Source organism: Rhipicephalus sanguineus, chromosome 4 (assembly GCF_013339695.2).
Source record: "Rhipicephalus sanguineus isolate Rsan-2018 chromosome 4, BIME_Rsan_1.4, whole genome shotgun sequence".
Taxonomy (NCBI): domain Eukaryota; kingdom Metazoa; phylum Arthropoda; class Arachnida; order Ixodida; family Ixodidae; genus Rhipicephalus; species Rhipicephalus sanguineus.
This window is the reverse complement of record NC_051179.1, coordinates 10,895,520-10,919,102: the sequence shown is the minus strand read 5'-3', so window position 1 is coordinate 10,919,102 and position 23,583 is coordinate 10,895,520. Positions and strand designations below refer to the sequence as shown.

At 43.1% G+C, this 23,583-nt stretch overlaps 1 protein-coding gene and 1 non-coding gene across 2 annotated transcripts in view; both read right to left on the bottom strand.

The window, feature by feature from the left end:
• LOC119389369 (vacuolar protein sorting-associated protein 11 homolog) overlaps positions 1-23,583 on the bottom strand; it is a 77,395-nt gene that overhangs the window by 20,108 nt on the left and 33,704 nt on the right. Inside the window, exons 11-16 of the mRNA XM_049414412.1 lie at positions 22,626-22,704; positions 14,484-14,630; positions 7,989-8,274; positions 5,860-6,035; positions 2,564-2,614; positions 2,422-2,510 (exon numbers count right to left, since the gene is read on the bottom strand). Coding sequence (XP_049270369.1) covers positions 2,422-2,510; positions 2,564-2,614; positions 5,860-6,035; positions 7,989-8,274; positions 14,484-14,630; positions 22,626-22,704 — 828 coding nt within the window. The remainder of the gene's footprint in view (positions 1-2,421; positions 2,511-2,563; positions 2,615-5,859; positions 6,036-7,988; positions 8,275-14,483; positions 14,631-22,625; positions 22,705-23,583) is intronic.
• Trnas-cga (transfer RNA serine (anticodon CGA)) lies at positions 19,984-20,057 on the bottom strand. The gene has a single exon. It is a non-coding gene; the product is annotated as a tRNA-Ser (tRNA).

Here is a 23,583-nt window from a genome sequence, read left to right as displayed (position 1 = left end):
GTACGGTGCATAAGGTTCCCTTGAGCTGCGGCCGCTTCTACATAGGACAGACGGGTCGCTGTGTTAACCAGACATTAATGGAACATAAGAGATTGCTAAACCGAGGCTCACCATCTAATTGATCTTTACATTGTCGAGAGTGTAAATGCACGCCAAAATTAGATGAATGTGCAGTTTTACACAGGCACAGAAATGGAGAATTGTCTAATGGTTAAGGCCTGGCATATCGATAATAGTGGTAGTGCATGCGTGAACCAGCCATCTATTAACTTGCATAAAGAAGAAATTAAATGCCTGAACAGTTATCTCATGTAGATAGGGCATGCGCAGATAAGCTTTTGTGGCTACCTTCTTTTCTGCTGCTGTGCGCCTTTTTTCAGTTGTTAGTCGGCGTATGTGGTGCCTTGACTTCTCTCTCATGTCTGTGTTTGCATGCCCAGTCTTTTTAACATGAATGTAATTAAGAAGGATGATAAAACAGCTTGCCATTGGTAGCCACTGAACCTACAACCTTTGGATTATGCATACAGTGCTCTACCAAATGAGCTACGACAGTGGTCGTGCCTTTGTCCACCTTATTGAGTATTTTTGGGCGTGGAATCCTTGGAGTGTTAGACAGCGTTACTCGTAGCCATGGCGGTGAGTGCGAAACACTCTTGTTTTGCCAGCTGGCATCACGTAGCACATGATATGTTTTACAAGCTGGAAGCTGAGTAATAAACCCTCGCATGCAACGTAAAGGCATTAAGTCTACAAGGTGAGAGCCTTGCTATGGAAGCACGAAAGAAGGGGAATGAATCTAGGGCTCATTTCTTTGTTAGTCACAAACTAATGAAGCTAAGAGACAATCAAGAATAGGAAGTTGTAGGCGACATCATTTGCATTTCTTAATTGCAGGGTAGCAACTACGACATATACGGAAAGGAATACAGTGGACAAAAAAACAACTTTTTACGCTACAATCTTCGTGTAAAGCCCAAGAAAGCACTTTGCAATGTTTACGTTCTTAATCTCCCTCAATGTCCTTTATTTCAAAGCAGCAGAGTGGTGCCCTGTCTACAGTCTTACATTTGATTCCCACATGTGTGGCCTCTGCTAAGTGTTCCTGCTGGAAATGCACAACTGCTACTGAAATTAAAAACACCTTTTGCATTACTTCAGTCTGTTTGGTGAAACACTTCAGTTAATATACAGGGTGTTTTTTTAGACAATACAGATATTTTATAAAAATTTTATGACAGTCAGGCTCCTGTCGTTTTCGCACATGAACTCTATGTCGAGGCGGAAATACATTCCCGCAGCGAAACTGACGTTGACTCGACCAACAAAATTTCATTAATTTACTTTTTAATTATTGACTTGATGGCTGGTGTTTGTATTGCAAAGTTGTAGTGCGTGCGAATTTATGGCATACTACCTATTTTTTACAAAACACAAAAGTTGCACGTAGTTCGAGATAGTCATAATCGAATTTCAAGGGCAAAATCGAAACTGATCGCGCCCGACGCACACAGTGCGCGGCGGCACACCGGAATAACACGTGACAGGGAGGTGATGAAAATTGAATGAAAGCGCGCCAAAACGGCATCTGGTCATAAAAATTGACAAGCATTCTGAAATACACTAGTAGACGTCTTAATGTTTGCGTGCGATGGGTGGTGCCTATCTGTTTCTCTCTCAAACGAAAAAGAGGCGCGAAAAACTATTTTGCCTGTCTGCAAGAAGAAGTGCCGAAGTGGCCGCCCCTGAGTTTTTTTACTTCACAGACAAAGAAAAGGTTGATACTGCTGTTTTCTTGTCCACAGTTCGAAAGAAACAGACAAGCACAAAACACTACATGCAAAAGTAAAGCGATGCGCGGGCACAGTGAGATGACTTGCAGCTTTTCACGGAAACATACGGCTGCGGCGCGCCATCATTTAAATGTCGTCACTCCCATGTGAAGGACAGTTCCAGTCTGATGTAGCAGAACAGTCACACTTCGTACGCGCCGGGTGAGATCAGTTTCGATTTCGACCTTGAAATTTGATGATGAATACCTCGATCTACGTGCAACTTTTGTGATTTCTAAAAAATAGGTATGCCGTATACTGGCATGCACTACAACTTTGTAATATAAACACTTGCCCTCAAGTCAATAATTAAGGAAGTTAATTAACGAGTTTGTGTTAATTAGTTGCAACTAGCTCATTTTAACTGCGGCAGTCTTTCCGCCGTGACGTGGAGTTCGTGTGCGAAACGGTAGGAGCCTTACTGTCATAGGATTTTTGTAAAAAATCTGTATTGTCTAAAAAAAAAACACCATGTAAGCAGTAAAAATCGAAAGAAGAGCATTGATCCAAACACTTCAGTGCACAGGATGCATCAAACAGTTATCGCACAAAAGGGGCTGTCACTAAAGCTACAACGGCAGCAACTCACAGCTTGGCCTTCTCGTAAAGGTGCAGGATGCCTGGCTTGAAACCATTCATCTGGCACAGCACCAGGGCCTGGTCAAGGTCGTATCGTGACTGCGGCAGACACTATTCATGAGACCACACTCGTCAAAGTTGTGCCCACTCACCTGCATGTTACGCAGCATCTCCATGATGTGCTGTTCCCGAGCCTGCCGTGCCTACACAGAAGCCAAGCCAGTGTTTTAGTTGTGACAGCAGCCATCAGCCAATCAAAACTTCATTTACACAGGTGCAGTTCTCTCTGTAGTACCTATTCTCCAAATATGCCAAAGAAAAAACTTATTTCTTGAATGTGCTAAAAAGCATGCAATGAGTTACTATTTAGTTAGTTACTATTTCAGCAGGTGATAGACGAAAGGAAACACAGGGGCAATGTTGTTTTTTAGGCTTGTGCGAAGAGTAAATTTTAGGTCCGAAGCGAATAGTGATTTGGTCGAAGCGAATTTCGAAACGAATTCGAATAGTTTGTACCACATATTATAAAGAAAAATGAGCATATCTGTCATGACCCAACTAACTAGTGCAATATTTTTAAAGCTGAAACAAGGCATATGCTTATGCCATTCTTTTTGGTTCAAAGGGAAGTGGAAGCAACTTTCAGTAGTAGCAGGATCTGACTTTCAGTAGAATGCAAGTGATAACTTGTAAAATATGTTACGTTTTAAAATTTACTATACTTAGAGCATGTAAGCCTGTATAACAAGCTTCTAAACTTAAGAAATGATGAATCGATGTGAGGGTAATACAGTAAAACCTCGTTAATTCGCACTCTCTTATTTCGAAATCTCGCATAATTAGAAGGATTTCTATGGCCCCGTATTTTGCAATGTAAATTTGAGTGGATAATTTGAAGCGGTGGTCAGTACCAGCTCGGTTAATTCGAAAACTTTGGGTGCCATGTGCCAATTCCCCGATCCCGATTTAGCCGCAAATCTGCAGAAACGATGGCCCTTAGGAGCCACAAGGCAATGCAGTGTAGCGATACTAATGAGTGACAAGTGAAGCATCCCAGCCTCACTGCTGCCAGCGCAAGGAAAAAAAAATCACGCCATCTCCCGCTAAAGGGGACTATGAGGCGATGCGAAGCAGCGTTTCGGCACGTCGAGCCCGTGTTTCAGAGGGGGAGTGGAGAGGGGGGAAAGGGGAAGTAGAGAGGGTTTGCGCATGCGCATTAAGGGTGGTCACGCCGCACACCACCGGTTTGAACTCCGCCATAAGATGCTTCGCATCTAAAAACTAAACAAACGGCGGTCTCGTGGTCAGCTGAAATGTGCGCCTGCGGAAAAGACATGCTTCACTGCAACGCAGCGATGACACGCGGGCAGCATGACGCGTGCTTCTTGCAACGTCAGGGCTTCATGATTTACCCATTCTTTCTGGGAAAATAGAGAAATTAATAAAGGACGGTCTGATGGAATTAGCGACGTATGCGAACCTCCAAATGGCGGTTGTTCCGGCAATTTGCGCACTTGCACTGCTGGCAAAGTACTTGCCTACAACAGCCCCCCTACTTCGAAAACCCAGTTCAAAAACTTCAATGACCATCTTTTCCACCCAGAACACATCGCGAATTCCTTCACACTGGTCATTATTAAATTCTTTATTTTACCAGAAAGAATGGGCGAATGGTCGCATCAAGACGCGCTGACGCTGAGAGGAGCAGGTGACATGCTGCCTGCGTGTCACTACTGTGTTGCAGTGAAGCACGTCTTTTCCGCAGGCGCGCATTTCAGTTGACCACGAGACCGTTTTTTTTTTCCTCTTTTTTTTTCTTGCATTGGCCTCAGCGAAGCCCGCCGTTTCCCCGGTTTAGCGGCAAAATTCGGACCAAGTGTTGCTGGAAAAAACCCTTGTAGCCGCAAACTAGCAGGTACAGCAAACGACCACCTCTGATTACTTCCAGTAATTTGAAAGTTCCTTGCATCCCGCTTTTTGTATGCTTGGTTAATTCGAAAACCCGCTTAATTAGATTTTTCACAATCCCAGTGACTTTGAATTAACGAGGTTTTACTATATGTTCATTTAGCCTTGAAGCGGGACTTCGCGGCAGTGCGATTTTCTCCTGGAAAGGTGTATTCACGGTATAGCACACCTCCACTGCAGTGAAACCACCTTTACAGAGAGTTACATGCGGTTTATATATGTTTATTCGTTCATTTCGAATACTTCAAAATTTCCTAGAATTTAAATTCGTTTCGAAGCGAATTCGAATACTGTAACAGTCGTTCGAATATTCGAAATGCTCGAATATTCGCACAAGCCTATTGTTTTTGCTGACCGTAATCACATAAAGTCAAATATCTGGTTGTATTCCAGAATAGAAAGACATTCAAGTGCCGTATAAAAACACTGGATTCTAGGCAAGGCCATTGGTGACCAAACAACAGTTGGCCCTCTCGAAACCATGTCAACCAAAATTGGCAATGGTGAAAATGGATTATTATTAGTGGTAGGACCAAGATGCAAGACACTCAGAAAGTAAGATTTATGCAACATAAGACAGCATGTTTCACAGTTATGCTTAGGCGATTTCCTATTAAAGATTAATCAGCGATTTTTTTTCTTGTTAACAGCAGCTTCTAGTTCATAGTAGATAAAAATACTGCAAGCACCATGTGTTAAGGCTATTCGCTATTGCCTTTGAGGTCCATGCCGATGTTGGAGTTCCAGGGTCCTCGACAAGCAGTCGACCAACACAAGACAAAACAGTGCTCAGATGAAATGCAAAAATGTAACGTTGCTCTCTTGCTTAGAAAAGTACCTCTTATATCAAGAATCAAGAATCAAGAAAATTTATTTCCAACATAAAGTTAGGGATCATCCCAGGCGAAAAGCAGCGAAATGCAGCTTGAAGGTGCCTGGAGGCCCATACACAAGGCAGCGTACACATACATTTCTAGGCAACATAGGGTACTTAATGAACAAAGGATATTTCAAGTAGTAAAAATATATAGTTGATGCTTCTACGAAGTAGTATTTGAAATTTAGACTTTAAAATGGCAGTTTTGTTAGAGACATGCCATCAGTGGTTGCAGTCATATGGGGACAAACAATACAGTACATGTTAAATTTCTTACAACACATGAGCCGCCAAAATAATAAAGAAGCAATGACTGTTATTTAAGAAGTCCATGGCCTCCTGGAGTAGCGGACTTCCCTGACCTCTAATAGTGTTACCAGTCCAATAATAATTGGGAGCTGCTACGCATGGGACATTCGTAACTGATATGTCACTACAAGTGGTGGAAGAACCAGTGGATTCCTGGACTAGGTGCCCTGATCATTAGTGATGCCCCTTTTGGTAGCCACCCACAGAAATCGATTATTCTTTCAATACAGTTTCTCTCTACAAGCATAACAACCAACACAACTTTGACCTTTACTGCCTTTTCTGTTTCCTCACCTCTGGATTCTCCTCATGCTTGTAGGCTTGCAGATGCAATTCCAGCAGCGTGTTGTACACGAGGCTAGATGAATCTGGCTGCACATTGACCATATGCTCCAGGAACCGCAGTAGTTCCTCTGAATTGTTCACAAAGATGTGTATGAAATCTTCTGGCTGTGACCGGTGCGGCCAACCTGCAAGGACATTGCTCCATTTACTCCTTCTGGCCAACCAAACAATGCTGCTGAAATGCTGACTCTCCTGTTTTCTCCCCACACTTCCAAGGCCCTTGTGCTCATGCTGCCCAGTTAAGTGATTATGTAAAATTAGAACAAAATTTTAAGCAAAGATTTCACTAATATTCTGTTTGTATTCAACCACTTCTTTATTGCCACTTGCCACTGATTGAATGTAACATGCTGGCATCAGGTGGACATTACAAAGGAATGCAAGATCATTCATAGATAGAGGCAAATGAGTGGTTGAAGTTACAACCAAAACCTGTACCTGGCTGAAAGGTATTCCACTGTGTGTAACTGTGCACTAGTACCACGATTAAGCCCGGATACATAGAATCATTCCCTATACTGAACAGTGTCAACATCCTTTTGGAAATCCAATGCAGAAATACAGCACTGTACTCCACCCCTGATATACTGATTTGATATACTGAACACTGTGCCCTGCAGGTATGCTTCTCCTAACTGGCCCAGAACATACCAACAAAGCAGAACTGTTTTGGAAGATCCTGTCAAACAAGGCAATGAATCCAAGAGGTAGAGCAAGCAATGGACAAAAAATGAGCAGTGCACGTTTCTCAAAACGTAGACAGAACAAAGGACCATGCACTGAAGCACACTACCTGCGGCTGTTCATTCTGAAAAAGAAACGCCAGCCTACTTCAAGAATGCGAAAGGCCTCCCGATCCGACATATACTTTCCTCAAGAAGGCATGGATGAGAAATGAATTAGCTTCTATGCCTTCAACGCAGCCTTATAGCAACTAATTAGTATGCTCCTGCTTCTCAAAATCTCAAGAGCTTGCGGAGTAGTTAGATAAGCTTCACACTGGCATGCTTTATATTTTGCATAAACAATTTTCAATATACAGTATACTCTCATTAAACGGAACCTGGAGAGAACAGGATTTCGTCTGCCTGCAGGTACACTTGCTCCCTGCCTTTCCTCCTTGCTTTGCGAGGAGGAACACTCAGCCAGGAGGAGAGACGAGCCAACGAATGGAGCATAGCAAAAGAAAGAGCAAAATGAGCGAGGGCCACATTTCGATCATCAAACACGTGCAACTCACCCCCGAAGAAGAAGCCGGTCAGGCTTTGAAATGTCGGGTATCTTAGAATTAATCATGGTTGGAGTATTCTGTTACCCCCAACTAGGCAGACATCTGCCGAATGGTTACCTTTAACTCTGCTATTACGACACCATTTCGAAAAATTCTCACAGCTATGTGTTCGTTGTAGACTAGTGCACAACTGCAACGCCACAACTAAATTTCGACCTCTGGGAGGTTTAGGGGCCCTTTAAAGCACTGCACGGGGCCTGCACAGGCCCGGGCTTTCAGGCCAGCCGGAACCTGTGCAGTTCTCTTAATACAAACCAATACCTAAATGGGAAGGTATGTGTGCAGATGGCCTGTTTTTTGAGATATTAGTTAACTTATGAACTTTCACAACCCAAAACCACAAGATGACCATGAAGCACACCGTAGTGAGGGACTACAGATTAATTTTGAATGCCTGGGGGCTCTTTAACGTGCACCTAAATCTAGTTTTACAAAACAGAATATGTTAGCATGACTACCATGATGAATCCATGAACAGCTTCAATATGGACGATAACGAAAGCTACCATCAAACAAGACAGTGATGTACATTCTGCAGAAGGAGGGAGCCAATGTCACTCAAAGACCTCCGTGCCCAAAAGACCACCATGCTAGTGACTGTAGTGATCCCACACTTAATAGAAGTAGTCGGTCCGGCTTTGAAATGTCGTCTTTTGGTTGGTGTCAAACTCAGTACTAGTACCATTAATCAATTCACAACTGAGCAAATATGTGCCGGATGTTCAGCTCTGAATGGAAGAAAGCATGATTATGAAACAGGAGCCTCAAGTTGAAGCAGAGCCCTTACTTCCACTGCGTTCATTACAGAGTTGCATAAGCAGCTGGGTCGTCTCAGCCGGGATCGCGTCCAGCAACGCCTTGCCATATTTCTGCATGTAGCCCTCCGCTTGTGCATGGTCCAGCTGGCTGATGTACTGCAAGGCATCTGCATAATCTTTGCAATCATCCAGCTGAATGTGCAGATACAGGTCGTGGCAACCGTGCTTCTTGGCCAGATGCCGTGCTTGGGCAAAGTAGCCTGCCTGGCGGCACACCCGCACTGCTATCTCCACGTCGAAGGCCACGTCCTCCGTCTGCGGCCACAAAAGCCCGGTCTCTCATTGTATGCATGACGAGGAAGTGTTTCATGTAGTCAAGTATGTAAAAAAAATTATGCATTTCACCACACAGGGTGTTAGGTTTTATGAAAGCATGATCTTGCTGAATTGAACACTGTTAATGACTGCCATTTACAAGACAAACAAAAGGCACAGTGCACTGTTCACAATACATGGCAGCTGCTGCAAAATCACTGAAACCCAAAGGTTATTACTGTAAAAAACTGTGTTTAATTACAACTACCCAAGGTACTCTTAAAAGACCACTGACAGCAAAATTTTTGTTTGCGACTTTTTTAATGTAATTTGTAGCTTTGTGCCTGGTAATCTCGAAATTTTATCGTAAATGCTCTAATGTATCGTATAATTAATGCTAGTGTCGTTAATTGTGACCATTTTAGCGTCACTTCGAAACACCCGCCTAAAAATCATAAGAAACTAGCGCCCCATGTGGGGAAGCACCAACGATCACGTGCACTCAAGCTGTGGTGACGTTGAAAACGCAGTTTTCAAATCGAGGCCCCATGCAGTAGAGACTGAAACGATGTGGGTGCCTCGGCTGCTCGAAAAACCTGTTCAGCGCGTGCCCCCTCACGATGACTACCTCAACAGACGCTCGACAACGGAGCAAGTGGGGTGAGGAACAGCAGCCCTCGCCAGGTGCCAGTGGTGGTATTGTATGCACCGCCCCGCAAATCTTCTGTGACGTCCACAATACTTGCTTTACTCGTGAAACGTCACGCGGGGCCTCGATCAACGTCACACCAGTGGCGATGTCGCGAGGTGCTGCCAACTCAGAAGAGCACTCACACTTACTTTAAAACCAAATTAAAATATCTTAAAGGCAACGTTCACCACTAATAATCGGTCAGAAGTGCCCACGTATACAGGAAAGTCAAACAACACAATCATCTTGCAGTTTCAATTTTGGTGTCAGGGGTCCTTAAATGCGCTGCTAAATAGGCATTTCAGCATTCCAGTTCCATTGCAATATAAAAAATCAAGTGTTCGCAGTTTCTTACGTTGTTTGTTACTGAAAGGATGTCGCTTTCTTTAGCAGCTCTTCCGCCGCCATCTTGAATTTCAATTTGCGACCGAGCAAGGGCCCCCCCCCCTTCAAATCTTGTCAGATTAACTTTCGCTGTGGGGGGATTGCTCGGGATTTCATAGTAGTTAATTTTTTTATTTGTAAAAAAAAAATTGACTGCTCAATTACCTTTGTCCGAGTTGTCAAAACATGAGAGCTATGCCTATTGTGACATAGTTCTCATTCTGGCTTTGTTGCCATACTGCATGGCACCAGCATGTTGCCACTGCATATTGTTAGAATACGATTCGAGAAGCTTAAATTCAACAATAAAGCTTGTTATCACTAGAGACCGGATTTTAGGCAAATGCCTAAAATCTATATGAGTATGAACTAGGGGTCAAGAAGGGCTTTTGCAGTGCTCTTATAGTGCCTATAAATGCCCATTTTTGGCCTTTGTGCCTAAAAGCCTATAAGTGTCTATAAATGCCTATTTTCAAAATCGGCGCCTATATGAACACTATTTAACCTCAAATTTCACTTTCGGGTGCACTTTGACACCATTATTCATATTAACAGACAACACTGACCCTTCGGAACTCTACGGGGTTCAACCTAGACCCCAAGCTCAACCAACTTCTGGAAAACAACCACTAACAGCAGTGAAGAGGGACGTGCCGGCCAGCATACGCCACCACGCTGACAAGGTGCGAGCGGTTGGCAAATGCAAAACCGTAGAGAGCCGTTAGGGGAGAGGAGAATGAAGACCAAAATAAAGAAAAATGTGATCTGCACGTGGCTTTTGTTTTGTTTGTAATTTACTTATTAACTCTCTCGGGACCGCCCCATTGGAGCATCATTCATACATGATAGATGGCTTTCCAAGCGCTGCCAAGTTCATAGTTTCGCGCGTTTTTACGTTTATTCCAATCTAGCATGTAGTTTTATCACTAGACTTTCGGTTTCGGCAGAGTTTGCTATTTTTCCGGAAAGCGGCGACACGAGAGATTTGTGGGCAGCAGCGGCAGCGAACGTAGTGGACCATGGCGTCGGGCTCTCTTCAGGCCGTGCAAAGAAACCGACGTGAATTGTGTGATTCTGCTGTTTTGATGGCAGACTTTTTTTGATGAGTCGAGCAGTGAGGTGTCCAAAGATGACAGAGCTCGGATTTTATTTCGGAGAGCGATTCAGGCGAGGATCGACCTGGAACTTCAGCCAGTACTCGTAGGCAAGTGTAGTTTCACATCCACTTCCCTCGTGAGTAGCCAAAGAGGCTTTCTGTTTGTTCACATGGATCTATTTCAGTTTGGTAGAGTCTCAACAAGCTTTTAGAGAAGAGCTCATCCATCAGCTTCTCAATCTTGATGACGCCAGGCCAGCCCACACTGCTCCACCTCCTCCACCCCCATCTGCGAGTCACACGCTCCACAAGCCAGAAAATGTAGGCAGGCGTACCTGTCAAGTACATTCGTCTGTCACTACTGCACAGAACTGCTTCGTTGAGTGGCACAAGCCCCATGGGGCATGAGTATTGCACTCGTTTAGAAGCACCAAAAAAAAAGTGCAGTAGATATGTGTACCAAACTTTTCAAAGTAAGAAAAGGGGCAATGAGGCATGTTTTGTTTACCTTGGATTTTTTTTACTGTAATATTTTTGCTCAAGTATCTATGTTTATTCCAACTTCTTTAAGTTGTCCTTGCAGCACGTGTTCAGTAGGACATTTTTTATTATTGCTACGTATAACCTTTATGGGTGATTTTTCAATCTGTATGAAAGACCATTTCATTAGCTTCATTTTGATGTACGTAACAGAAATATAGCGCCATGACTTGATTTAATAAAAAAAAAAAAAAAAAAACTTCTGACACCCTTCCCGACTGCCTCTTTTTTACGTGGTCCCGAAAGAGTTAAAGGGGCCCTTCTAAACTATACAAGCCCCCATTTTTGACTCGTGGGTAGCATACACTGCAGGATGGAAAGATTAATGCCGCAAGAACAGCAGCAATAGGGCACACAGTCCTAAGTTGTTCAGCCTAGAAAATTAAAAATACAAGAAAAAATAATGCCTACTTTGAACTCAATTTTCGTGTGGTCACATGACCACATTTCACTTGCCACTGATGGTGCAAAGCGCCGCCAATGAAATGAGCTGAAAGACACTACCTAGGGGAAGCTTACACATCACTGTTGCCTCTTGCATCCAGCGCGGCGATCACGGTGTTACCTCAGTGACAGACAACGTGGCACCCCACCTCCCTCACTTCGAGAGAAAGGGTGAAACAACGATGCGTCGAGGTGAAAGACTTTCACCCTTTGAATGTCTCACGAGTAGAAGACAAGAGGCTGCTCAGGAGAGTACACAGGCAAGAAGAAAAACTTCTTGCCTGTGTAACGGTAAGAGGTTAACGACAAACCTCGTGTGCGCATTTTTCTATGCTCGAAGGCCACAGGCTGCTCTGAGGCCACCGTGTCTTCAAGTTCTTTGTCTTTTTTTTTTTTATCACACTATCTGTTTATGTTAGTATGAAAACTACAGCAAACAAAGATTCGTCGAACTCGAAGGGAGATACCCTACCGCACGTACGAAACGAGGCAGCCCGCAGACGTACACAAGCAAGAGCGAGAGAAGCCTTTCGTATGGACGTACGGCCTGTGCAAGCAAAAAGCCAGGGTGCACCGTGAGCCAGGGGCAAAATAGCAGCCAGCGCCGCTATCAGTTTCGCAGTAGTCTTTTTTGGTTGTTGTTGCAATGGTGTCTATTTTGTGTTCAATCGAAAAGCGTGCAGAAGAAAACCCGATAATAATATCTTATACATTTCCAAGATTTCTTCTAACGTTACAATCATCCAATCAAAGGACTGCGCTCTCCTCCGTCACTTCCACCCGCAATAGTTATGGCGAGCGCCACTATGCGTTGGTGCTGTCAGCAGCGGTGTAGTAATTTCATTGCGTGATTAAAATAATAAATGCAGTCGAACCCGGGTATATCGAACTCGCCAAAAAACATTTATTAGCTCGATATATAGCATAATTCGATATAGGCCCGCTATAGGATTTGACACAAAGGCACATAACAATAAGAAAAGTACTTTGTTAATATGGTGGCTTACTTGCGTGCCCTACTTTGGAACAAAATAGTCCTGGATTTTCTTCTGTGTCAACGACTTCGCTGCCTGCGACAGCACGCATGCCTCCACGTTGTCCAACGAGTCGGAGCAGCTGAGGCCGCAACCTTCCACATTCACGCAATAGCGCCGGACCAACGCAAGTGCACTAATCACTTCGAAGGATGTAGGCAATGGGCCATCATCAATTTCCTTATTGCTGTCGCTTTGACTCGTGGTCGGCACGACGTCTGCAACGTAGTCCTCATCTTGTAGCTGACCCATGATGGCGACATCATCGTCCGCACTGACGAACTCGTCGAATGCCGATCCGTCAATAGCTCCCGGGAACTCTGCCAGCTCGCTCCAAACTTCGGCGGAAACACTTGCGGTGTCTTCAGTGCTGTCATCGGAATTTGGGGTGTCATCACCAGGCATGCGGAAGCTGGCATGCCTAAAGCAGTTCTGGGTCGTCTCCTTCGTGACATCTGCCCACGATCTACTCAACATAGAAAGAGCTCGACCCAATTTATGATTTCGAGTTTCGCGGCGAACGGCAAATTCTGCCTCTTTGCACAAGCCATGACGACAGCGCGCCAATAAAGTTCACAGAGCACCAACAGGCAACACCACCAGCACGGACCACGCTGAATGAGGACTCGAGGAAAACAGGCAGCAGCAGGCACACAAGCATAAAGAAAGAAAAAATGGCGCTCACTTCTACCGCCTCCGCGCCTCGGAGAAAGCACGACGGCCTCTGATTGGCTGTAAGCGCTGCGAGCGGGCCAGGATCATTTCTTGCAGGGGGGTGTTCACCCGTGCACAACCAGGTCTAAACCACTTTTTCTAGGGTGGCGCCGGCAGTTTTCCCCGCCACCACGAGGGAAAGCCAACTTGCTGGGGCACTTTTGAGGCACATGGAGTTTGATATATCGGTTGTCGTTGCTATTTTCGTTCGATGTAACAGTAACTTTTGCTATATATTCTCAATGTAAATTTACCGTGTTTAGAAATTGTTTGATATACGGGATAATTTTATATAAACGGTTTCGATATAGTCGGACTCGACTGTATATCGATATCGGTGCTTCAACCTACGCTAAAATTATCCCCAGCCATCAGTCTACGCAATCCACAAATAAAACGTGTTGGAGGGCCCCTTTAAGGTGTTCACCGACAGGGGAGAAATCGACCCTATGCGATTAGACCCGGCCAACACGAGGCATCCCTCCTCTCTGGTCTTTCAGAGGTCTGGCTGTCTGTATGCTCCTGTGCTGCCCTTCTCAGCCATGCGGAACAGGAAGAGACCCAGGAGTGAGGGTGTCGTTTCGACAGTGGACACTTGACTCGCCATGCTAGAGAAGAAAAAGAGAGACCGTATTCTGCGAACTGTGCGGGACAAAGGACAATTGCATGGCTATGTTCAACTGTTGGTGCTTTTGTGCCATTATAAGCAATAAAAATTCTTGCTTTCCTGTCGTAGATACAGGTCGCGCATGTCTTTGTTTTGAAATTATTTGCGCTTACGTAAAAATTTATTATGCCTACATTTACGATGTTGGAGGCCTAAAATGTGTTTTTGTTGCCTATTTTCAGCGCCTAGATAGGCTGGCAAAACGTTGTTTTGCCAGCCTATCTTTAGCGCCTAAAACGCGCTTTTTTTAATGCCTAAAAATCCGGCCTCTAGTTATCACTTTTAATATTTCACCATTCCAGCAAAACTGGCCATTTTTCTTCTTTGCACTGTGGCCTCCATACAAAGTCTACTATCGTGGAATACCATATGTCTAAGTGCTTTAAAGCTGCATAATAGCTAATGTTCAAGCTTTCATTTGCTTGGAGTCACTACCAGCAATGCTGTGCCAGAACACTAACTAATAATGAAAAGATCCACGAAACTGTGACACTACTACAATCCTGCATTACAACCTAACTAATACCACGAGAAAGCTGCTAAAAGTAGTACACTAAGTTCACTGAGCTCGAGAATCCCACCATTCCCATAGCAGTGGTGGTGCTACTAGAGTCCCTCAAGAAGAAATAAGAGGGCCACCATGATGAAGCTGGTGAGCTTGTCATCCTCTTCAAGTTTGGTGTAGCAGTTGAGAAGGAGTGTGGTGTGATCCTCATTGGCAAAACCTCGGCGGTGCAGCTCTTGCAGGTACTCGGTCAGGTTACCAATACGTTGAGCATCAAGAAACTGTAAAAGGACCAAGTGCAAGCAAGCAGTCACAAACCACATTGGTAAGACTATAATGAAGGTTTCCGACTGGGTTTCTGGGTAGCCAAGTGCAAGTTACACGAGCACCCAAGCCCTGTTTTCATACATTTTCGAATTGTATGCTATAGTGAGGGTATGACCGCCTGCTGAATGTACAGGAAACAACATGCACCCTTCATGCCAATATGGAAACTCTATACATCCTTAGTTCTACATAATAAATATTCAGACATCTTGTGGTTCACAGAGAGGACTACAGATATGCATTCTGCCATCAATCGTCTAACGTTAGAAATATTTTTGACATAGAGGAGATCCCGCAGCTGAGCAAAGATGGTGGTTGTAACAAGGACTGCGTCTATGCTCAGCTTGAGGTTCTTCATTCAAGTGCAATAATAAATTTCATTGTTTTGCTGAAGGTCAACATCCTCCGTTAGTCGAGCACTTTGGGATAAAAGAAAGAAAAGATTATGCAATCAAAGTAATCGGCCTATACTCCTATACTTGCAAGCATCTGCCATGCAATCAATATCGCGTACTATCACAGTATGTTTTCGTGACCTTTTCACTCACTATGTCGGCTTAGCCTGACCAGCCAAAAGATCAGAGTGGAACAAGCACATCTCCAGTACGCCGACACAGTCATACAAATAACTTTATTTTGCATTTCACATGATACAGTATCGGCAGCAAACGGGTATGACTCACCACAGAGGCCTGCATGCTTTCTGCACATAAATCTAAATGATTAGTGTTTAGATGCACTCACAATATATTGAAAATGAAACTTGATTTCCATGCAATAGAATCTGATATGATCACAGTTGATCTGCATTTAGCAATAGCAGACGTCGACTCCTGGTTGTCTGTCTTGTTTCGCCCGCGACATTACTGGTGGAGGTTGCTGGGTACATGTACCTTGGCTCCCAAGTGTCAGCTGTCACTCCTAGCACCTTAGAGACAGCTACATCTCCCAGAGCAAGAAGCAGCGAGAACGTTCTCTTCTTCTTCACACCCAAACGTGTATGTGCCACAGCGGGATGGTATGTGTCAATATGAATTTCAGAAACATCCTGGATAGACTATGTTATATAGAACACACTATGATTCGGGCTTACACGAACAGATTATGAATCGGGCATGGGCAATGTGAACTCGAGAACCATTGGCCAGGCAAGCGGGCAGGCACAGCCGGTCTCACAGAGAGTACCATCAGCAGCCGCTGGCCATTTTCTCCACTCCTGCCTCCCTTCGACCTTGTGGGGATTTGGGAGTCTGCAGTAGTCACGTGACGCCATTTCTCCTTGGCGAACTTTCATGTTTCTCTCCACACAACTGGACGGGTGACAGCTGGATCATTCCATGCCAAAAGTCCCAGCCATTTTGGTGACCATCTCAAATGTATTTGAAATGTATGGGTATAATGTGGTTCACATGAACCGAAAAAGTCGGGGCGGTGGTGTATGCATATATGTTGAAGCTAGTATCAGCTATGAGTATGTTGATGATTGGTCTCGAAGCTGCGAAGATTTTGAAATCATGTGCTTGAAATCTGAAAAAATTCTCATTACTGTTGTCTATAGACCACCTCACGGCAGCATCAATAGTTTTTTCCACTTCTTAGACGAATACTTTAGGTTCGTAAATGAAAACAATTATACTTTAGTGCTTGGAGGGGATCTGAACATCGACATGCTGACAACATCTAACAAACAAACCGACTTTTCCAACCTGCTTCTTTCGTACAGCCTGTCGAATGTCGTAACTACCCCAACTCGCGTTACAGCTACTACAGCGACTTTAATAGATTTATTTATAACAAATACTGCTGATATACTACATCATGGTACGATTAGTATTACGATTAGTGATCATTTGCCAATCTATCTAATTACTAGTTTACAAACTAAACAAAAACATTCAGTGGAAAGAGATATTTACTTTCAAGACATCAATCCACGATCTCTATCTTGCTTCCGTGAAGAAATAAGCTTGTTAAGCTGGAATGACATATTGTCTTGTTCTTCACCTGAAAAGGCCTATGACCAGTTTATTGATACCTTGAGCTCAGTATATCGGAAACATTTTCCTTATAAGCAAGCAAAAAAACCAAAACAAGCTCGTAAACCATGGATTTCGTTTAAGCTAATCAAAATGATAAAGAAAAAGAATGCATTATACCATTTATTTGTGTGCACTCGTGACCTCGGCGTGTTGAAAGAGTTTAAAACATTCCGTAATAACTTGACTAAGTTGCTAAAACAAGCTAAGCTTGACTATTACTACTCCATGTTTGATGGCATTGTGGATGTAAAGCAGATGTGGAATAAGCTGAATTCTGTCCTATCACGATCGCGGCCTGCCTCTTCTGTTAATGAGCTTAAAGTAGGAAGCGAGAGCTTTAAAGATGAAGCCCTAGCAAATAAATTTAATGAATATTTTCTATCATTGGCTGAAAGCACTCATGATCAAGATGCGCTGTTGTACTTACCCAGCCCCCTAACACATTCTCTGTATCTATATGAAACTGACGATAATGAAATTCTAACCGTGTTCAAAAAATTCAGGCGAAGCAAAAGTGAGGATGTGAATGGGCTAAAGATTGCACCAATCCTTCATGTCATCGACCTGATCACACCTTGCCTCACTCACATTTACAACATGGCATTAACGACTGGCATTTTTCCTCAACAGATGAAAGTTGCAAGGGTAACTGTGGTACACAAAGGTGGTGAAAGAGATAATTTAGGCAATTATAGACCTATATCAATTCTTCCCTTGTTTTCTAAAGGTTTAGAAAAAATTATCCTCCTCAGAATGAGTAATTTCTTTGAAAAGCATTCCGTAATAACGTCGTCACAACATGGGTTCAGATCAGGCTGTTCGACTGAAACTGCTCTTCTCAAACAAAAAGAAATAATTTTGAACAGTATTGAGGCTAGGAAACTAACACTGGGAGTATTCTTAGACTTCTCAAAAGCATTCGACAGAATAAATCATGCAACCCTATTAGATAAATTAAATTGTTATGGCATACGCGGAATTGTTTTAGAATTAATTAGTAGTTACATTACAGATAGAAAGCAATGCGTATCAATAAATAGACATCATTCTTCGTTTAAACCTATTAGGCAGGGTGTGCCTCAGGGCAGCATACTGGGCCCACTTTTATTTGTCATATATATAAATGATATTGTGAATGTCCATGATTCCATTAACTACATTATTTACGCAGATGATACTAGTTTCTTCATTTCAGGAACCAAAGATGACGAACTTATACATTTGGCAAATGAAGTACTAAGAAAAATCTATAGTTGGTCGGTAAAAAACTCGCTCCAGCTAAATTGCTCTAAGACAAAAGCAGTGCTTTTTAGAACGAAATCTACGCCTTGTGATATTACGAAGACTCTTACGCTAAATGACTCAAAAGTAGAACTCTCTGCGTCAGTTAAAACATTGGGTGTTATTTTTTATGAACTGATGACTTGGGACCACCATACCGATTACTTAAAATCTAAGCTTTGCAAAGCCTTAGGCATGTTGTGCAGGTGCCAGAGACTGCTACCAATACAACAGAAACTCATGATATATAATGCACTATTTGCTTCACATCTGCGTTATTGTCACCTCGTTTGGTCAAACAGCACAAAACAATCACTAGGTCATCTAGTCATACTGCAGAAGCAAGCCTTACGGGCTATTGCTGATGTACCCTACAATGACCATACGCGTGATTTGTTTATAAAGTTCAAAATTATCCGAGTTGACCATCTATATGAGTATCAGCTTATGTGTTCTTTTAAACGTGAAACGACCAAGGGTACTACCCATATTAGGAACATCGCAAACTTGTTAACCAGCCAATCATCTCGCTTAAACCGACACACTGAACATTGGGCGGTTCCGCGACCACGCACAAACTATGGTTTTCAAACACTTTCCTACTGTCTTCCCTCCACTCTAAATAAATATAAACTATGCGATGAAAACATACGTTATGTTCCTAAAAACGCATTGCTTCAACTAATAATATGAATATCAACCTTGCTTTCGTGTTTCATGAAAATGTGTGTTTCTTGCTGATGCTTATCACTTTGCTTTATGTATTTTTATTTTAATATAGCAACAAATGGGAATATTTGTCATGTTGCTGCTGTTATTGTATGGGGAGGTGGGACCAGTCAAGCTGCCTATATGCAGCTTTTATCCCACCATCCTTGCTGTGTATACATGTTTTGTAACTATGTGGCAATAAACTTCAATTCAAAAAAAATCATGCTGATTTCTTGCATTGGAAACAGTCAATTGCTAGAATATTTCGCAAAGAAAAAACTTTTTGGGTCATGTGGGAGCCTTCCAAATTTTGCAGAATGTCATCCGAGTGTTGTTTGTCAGAAAATTTATTCTGAGAGCATTGGTTCTCATTTCAATACCAAATTTAGTTTAACCCTTTGAGTGTTTTTGCCATACATGTAAGGCGGCAGTTTTCTGACCCGCAAGATCTTTGCCATATGGCTACGTTTTCGACCCTCTGTTTGAAATTTCGAGCTGTAATGACGATGCGTGCTCACTGGGAGGTGCTGCCACCACCTAGGACTTACAAGAAGCTTTTGAAATGATTGTGCTACCTTCTTGCGAAGATAAACACAACTCATTTCTAGCTTCAGCGCCTCGTGCGGTCTGTGGCAATGTCGATGGGCAACGCCCTTTCGTGGTTTCGGTTTCGCCACGCGATCACAACGGAGGAGTTTAAATTTCTTCTCTCCTCTATGCCCCCTTTTCACGAAATGTATTTTGCGCCACAGTCAAGTGTACCTAAGCAACGGAGGCGCGTGAAGCTTGATTTTTATCTTCATCAGCACTCCCTTGCAGGGGTGGCCGAAGTTGATTTCCATCTTTATTGGCACTGCTCTTAGCTTTTTTATCACTGACGCCCACGAGGTATTCTCGCTGTCCTTGTTTACCTATCCTTGATTACCGATTTTACTCTGCTCAAGGCAGCTGCACCCAGAGAAGATGCTGTGTGTGCCAACACAACTCGTCGCTCCAAGAGGACAATGGACACGCATTTTATTTGTGCAGACTGCGATAAGGAGCTGTGCGTAGACCAGTGTTTATAGGAATACCACTCTCTGAAATACTATTGAACATTTTGAATAAAGGAAGGAAATTTTCGAGGGCTCGTTTCTTCTGTTCAACTTAACTTTAATGAAAACCAGCAGATAATGAAGCCAAGGAAGGTATAGGGACCATTAATTGTACTGTTTTAAGTGTATTGCAATCATTGGGATATAGATGTGAAGAAAGTAAAGTGGACGAAAACACAACCTGCCACTGGCAGGGACCGAACCTGCGACCTTCGGATTTCGCGCCCGATGCTCTTACCAACTGAGCCACAGCGGCAGTCGTCCCCTCATCCACTTAGCGGGTATTTATGTGCATGCAAACCCTGGGAGTGTTAGTCAGCGCCGCTCTTAGCCGTGACGGTGAGTGTGGAACACTCTTTCTTTTCGCCAGATGGCATCATGTAGCACGTGAACCTTTTAACGAGCAGACAGCTGACCAATAAGCCCTCACATACTGCCTGAAGGCACCAACTCTGCTGGAAGAAGACCCTGGCTATGAATGAATGAAAAAAGGAAATTTTCGAAGGCTAGTTTCTGTGTTCGATGAAAAGACGGGGAGAACGAATGCAGCGGTTGTGCAGGCAGCTGGAGCAAGAAAGATGCAATGAGACGATCAGTGTCATCTGTCGCATAAACCATTCAATAACAAAAGCAACCACTGTTGCTCTTGTTATTTAATGGTTAATTAATTCAGGGACAACAAAGCACCACCGCCCCTAGTGCGATTTGGTACAAGAAAGTGCTACCAATTGTTGAGTCCACTGTTCAGTGCATGAGCTCGGCGTGCAGCTTCATCAAAATAAAGTTAGGGTCATCACCAGGGCGGCTATGTGTCCTAACGCGATAGCGTTACAGTGCACGCCCGAATAAAATCCCCTCTGTCTCAAAATTGGAAAGAAATCACTGCATTTTTTATTCATTTATTCCCAGAAAAAACTTTGTTAAATCGGGTTTAGTGCCACGGTAGCTTTGTAAATTCGAGTTGATGATGACATTGAACTCTACGACCACTGACCGGGGAAGGGAGATTCCTTTGTTAGATCGGGAAATTCATAAAATTGGGTTTCGTTAAATCGAGTTTAACTGTAATTACTCTACAGAACGTACATTTTGTGTTAAAATATTTGCAGACCGCTGACATTTTAAAATTTTAGGAGAAAAATAATCACAAATTTAGAAAATCATTATTTTGGTCCATGCTGAGACTCAATTTACACCACGTACTCCAATTAAAGATCAGTTTTATACCTCAATTGAAAACAAATAAATAGTTATTTTTATGCAGGAAGTTTTATCATTACATTTTCTGTTTAAGGAAGAAAATAATTTTTGAAGTTCCCCATTGACGGCTATCTTCCCATTTGGTCGTAGCACAGCTTCCTCATTCTAGTTCCCCATTGCCGTGCGAAAGGTGTTGCCTTTACACCTTTAGTACCTTACACCTTTAGTACCAATGTACTGAAGGTATGGCCATGTATAGCTGTCCCCTTTTTCAGTTTGACTGTTCTCCTCAATCAGTGACACTGAGATTTACTGCATGTTGTCATGTCCTGCAAGCAAAATGTGTTTTACCAGAAATGCTCAACTACATTTTATCAGTATGTACTGCTCTCTTCACTTTTGATAGACTGCACAATGCCTCCACTTTGTGAGATTCACCTACAATATGACCGATATCGTACTGTACAGACATCATATACAACAATTATGCAATGCTTTGCTAGTAATCCATGATTTTTTTTACCACCGAACGATGTTCTGTCACTAACACATGCCGATCATGAAGCAAGTTAGATATTACATACCACGGCTAGTCTCCTTAAAGAGATACCGACACAAAATTTCGTCGCCGAGATAGCCTGCGGGATCGATTCCTGTGAACATGCGTATATCACCTGCAAAATACCTATGAACAGCAAATATAGCTTGGAATGTATTTTAAATGAATTTTGAAGTTTGCGTGAGAGATTGACATCCTCGCGCTATTGACATCCTCAAAAGTGACCTTCGGTGACCCCCCTACTTCCCTCACGTGACCACGCTGCATTAAGTTATGAAGACATCATAACCGCCATTTTTTTTTTTGTTGCGTTTGCTCCAGCAGCCTACTTTTTGGTGGCTGCTCGCAAACCGCGCACAAGTGCGTCACAGTTCTTTGTGCTGACGTGATCGAGCGCTGCACCTTCTAGGTGGTAATAGTTGCACCTGGAGGCTTGTCGTTTTTGAAACCGAAACTGACACTGGTCGGTAATGAGGAGCCTGTAATTAATTATTTTTAACGTGCTGCAGCAAACGATGTGCCGTGTTATGACTAACAGGCCCCCAGCAACACACTGCAGCAAAAAAACGCGAGGCCAAGATTTTTGTGTCAGTACTCCATTAAAAGTTTGTATAGTATTCTAGTCCAATCAAGCAATACTTTTTTTATAATTCAGTACTCATTACCACTGAAACTTGCTCTGTCAGTTGCATGTGCAGTAACTACAGAGAGAGTGAAAACCTAAATACCACAGCTGATTCTATTAAAGGGCACTAATTGTTTTGGCTCACAACACTGCTTCTGCTACTGTTTTTTGCAACATTACTCCAATGATAGCAAAAGCCGGACAACTAATACACAAACAACAGATTTACACAGCAGATGCTTCAGTTTGAGAATTTACGCGCATAAATCCCAACTAGCTGTGGCATCAGTTTCTTGAAAATCACAAGTACAAGCTTTCATAATTGCACCAAAAACAAACTATGTGTTCATATGCAATGATGCTTCCCAGCGATAGATTCCCCCTGAACCTGTTCCAAAGCAAGAAGGTTTGCGCAGCCGCTATGTGAACAACAGCCTCACCTTGCGAATGACGTACGAAGCCTCCAGCTTGCCCACTGTGCGTATGTACTGCTGCACAGCGCCTTCATAGTCACCCTTACTGCAAGATAAATTATAAGTCGCTCATACAGCCAGACCAACAGAAACATTATATAACAGTGTGCTGTAGTAGCATCTCTCAGTTCAGAAAGGTGAAGAATATATAATGTAAGAAAGAAGACGCAAAAGAAGATGCAGGAGTTCAGTTCTTGGAGGCAGTGGAAAGAGAAGAACGAAAATAAACAGTAATGGCGACCGTATTGGACTCGTGATTTCTCGGTGTCGTTACATACAACATCTTCTAAAGAATTGTAATTCAGACAAGTGCTTCTTATGCAGCCAAAATTCGAGTCTCTCAGTACACTTGCAACCCTGCTCTGACAGAGCTTCAAGACATTTGTTGAGTGAAGCTCACACTAAGAACTGCATTTTTACATGAAAGGCCACTTCCAATGCTAGAACAAACTTTTTTAGTAGAGCTGTGCGAATAGCAAAATTTTGGGTGCAAAGCGAATTCGAATATTGAAGTGTGAGTGCGAATCGAATATTTTTCGAATATTTCTCGAATATTTTTCGAATACTTCGAAGCGAAATTGCAGAAAAAAAAGTTGGAGAGGATTGCTAAGCATATTCTTATAAGATAGCAACACGAAAGTGTTTCTTTTCGCTAGGTTGTTGAAGCACTGGCAGGGTGGTGTTTCATAGTTGTCTTATCAAGACTGAGGCAATGTAGAGGCCGAAGTCTATTTATGTACATGATTTGGTGCAACCAAAGTGTTGCCGACAACACTTTACATGTGATAGGCAAAGATGCCATTTCCCCAGCCTCTCCTCCTCTTTCAACTTCTCTGGAAGCCTAACTGATGTGGCGGACAAGGGTGTGCTCCCTTCAAGTCCGGAGTTCCAAATCTGCTTCGTAGACGTCGATATATAAGCACAT